Here is a 2,500-nt window from a genome sequence, read left to right on the forward strand (position 1 = left end):
TTCTGGAGGCCTTCGGTTGTCCGACTGAAAAACAATGGAGGGCCGATACGTATACAGTATGTACAAAGTTACGACACGTTGTCCGATACATATACAGTATGTACAAAGTTACGACACGTGAGGGTCAAGAGAAGGAGGGGTGAAAGCGAGCGAGACAGACGGAGACACACAGACGGAGACAGGGAGACGGAGACAGAGAAGAGATGCGGGCGAATTTGTACGCTAGAGCGCTCCATTGCCAACCCTAATGAAGTGGTCTGCCAGGGCGTTGCGTGCCCACTGCTCCGCCGTGCACACATCTCCATCCCCTCTCTCCTCTAATTAAATATGCCAGCTGCCGGCCCCCTCCAATGCCCTCGCCAGGGAGAACATAAACACACTGATGAAATGTTGCAAGGCAGCTTGGGACGGCTGCTACGGGCCTGGCGCGGGGACTAGGGAGTAGTCAAAGTCTGTGTGTATGTGTGTGTGTGTGTGTCTGTGTGAATTGTGTGTGTGTTTTGTGTGTGTGTGTGTGTGTGTGTGTTTTTGTGTGTGTGTGTTTGTGTGTTTGTTTGTGTGTGTGTGTGTGTGTGTGTGTGTGTGTGTGTGTGTGTGTGTATGTGTTTTTGCTTTGTGTGTGTGTGTGTGTGTGTATGTGTGTGTGGAAATGTGTGTGTGTGAAATGTGGGTGTACTCTTCTCATCTGGAAACACGGGATTGGCTAATGAATTATCCAGCCTGTTATTGGTCAGTCAGCATCTCCGTGCCAGCATCCCTCCTATTTCATCAGAGGCATCTCATCTGTGAGCTGGAGTCCCTCTCTTTTATGGTGCTGTTTGATGCTGCTTCACTCTGCATTATGGAGAGCTGCATCTGCTGTGCTACAGATGCGTCGCAGGCTAAGTCTGTGTGTGTCTGTGTGTGTGTGTGTGTGTCTGTCTGTGTGAAATGTGTGTGTGTTTTGTGTGTGTGTGTGTGTTTGTGTTTGTGTTTTGTGTGTGTGTGTGTGTTTACAGTTTATAGTTTATATCATTTTTGACCACTTGACATATTGCTGGATTTTGTGGGATGATCGTTTCAGATCCATTCAGGTTTAATAACTTTGTTGGAGATGAGTTTCAGAGAGTGGTAGTTGGTGTGGTTGAAGGAATGGATAGAGGTGAGGTCCTTTAGTCGGGCAGTTAGATAGTTGGCCAATTCCGCTGGATGTTTAGTCGATGGTGTGGGTGAGTATCTGGAGCGATGTGGCTCAGGACGTGTTTGAAGGTATGCTCGACACCAAAAGAAGTTATGTTTTCAGAGCGGTTTGTTTGTAAACGGGATTACGCAAAAACTACCGGCCCGATTTTCATGAAAAGGTGAAGCATGGGCAGATGAAGAGGAAGTACCCCATTTAATGCTGGAGCGGATCCACATCGGTGGGCAGATCCACACACACAGAAACACACACACACACACACACACACACACACACACAGCCACAGCCACGATCCACATCGGTGGGCAAATCCACACATTTAGTTTGGCTTTTGCCGACGTTTGGCCTTGGTGAAGGTCTCCAAGTCAAACCGGGGGCACATTGGTGGGCACATTGGTGGGCATGGCTTTGGCTCTGGGTAAGGGTGCAGTGAAGTATGACTGGATTTGTGACGGGCATATTCCCCCTTCACAAAAGTGTGCTTTTGGATGTAAATGGAAGAGCTGCAGATTATTTCCCCTGCATTCCCATTAAAAGCTTCCACAATGTGTCCTGCACCAGCAGAGATCGATAGATAGATCGATAGATAGATAGATAGATAGATAGATAGATAGATAGATCGATAGATCGATAGATAGATAAATAGAGAGATAAATAGAGAGATAAATAGATAGATAAATAGAGAGATAGGCTGTGGTGGCGACAGGACTCACGCAAAGTTCTCGGGGTACTCGCTGAGTGCCATCTCGATGATGTTGAGCGCGTCGTGGTGGTGCTTCTGCGCCGACAGCAGCAGGGCCAGGAGGTGCAGCGAGTGGACGTCATCCCCCTGCAGCTGCAGCGCCTGGCGCACGTAACCCAGGGCCTCTGGGATCTGCATAACACACACATACACACACACACAAACACACAAAAACACACATACACACACAGACACACACACCAGACACAGACACACAGACACAGACACAGACACAGACACAGACACACACACACACACACACACACAAACAACACAATAATGAACACGTAGCCACACTCACGCAAATTTCATAAAAACCAAGCATGCCACCACACCCACAATATGTGTTATGGAACATTCAGTCTCATTAACACAAATGTCAACACTCGTCCCAGTGGTGGTGGCAAACCCAGACCGCTCTGTGGGGTTATTAAGAAATGCCATCACCGGCTGCGTCGCAGTGGCCACCGTGACGCTCAAACTCTTTCCTAATCCTGCCCTGACATTCAACACCCCCCACCCCCCCACTACGACTATTTTTTTGTGGCAGTTTGGTTTTGGGATATTAATTCCAGTTC

At 48.3% G+C, this 2,500-nt stretch overlaps 1 protein-coding gene across 1 annotated transcript in view; it reads right to left on the minus strand.

The window, feature by feature from the left end:
* Positions 1-2,500, minus strand: part of ttc7b (tetratricopeptide repeat domain 7B) — a gene marked incomplete at its 3' end in the record, with an annotated part of 52,558 nt that overhangs the window by 21,326 nt on the left and 28,732 nt on the right. The window contains exon 15 of the mRNA XM_080850257.1: positions 1,894-2,054. Coding sequence (XP_080706383.1) covers positions 1,894-2,054 — 161 coding nt within the window. The remainder of the gene's footprint in view (positions 1-1,893; positions 2,055-2,500) is intronic.

This window comes from Sprattus sprattus (genome assembly GCF_963457725.1).
Source record: "Sprattus sprattus genome assembly, chromosome: 13".
Taxonomy (NCBI): Eukaryota; Metazoa; Chordata; class Actinopteri; order Clupeiformes; family Clupeidae; genus Sprattus; species Sprattus sprattus.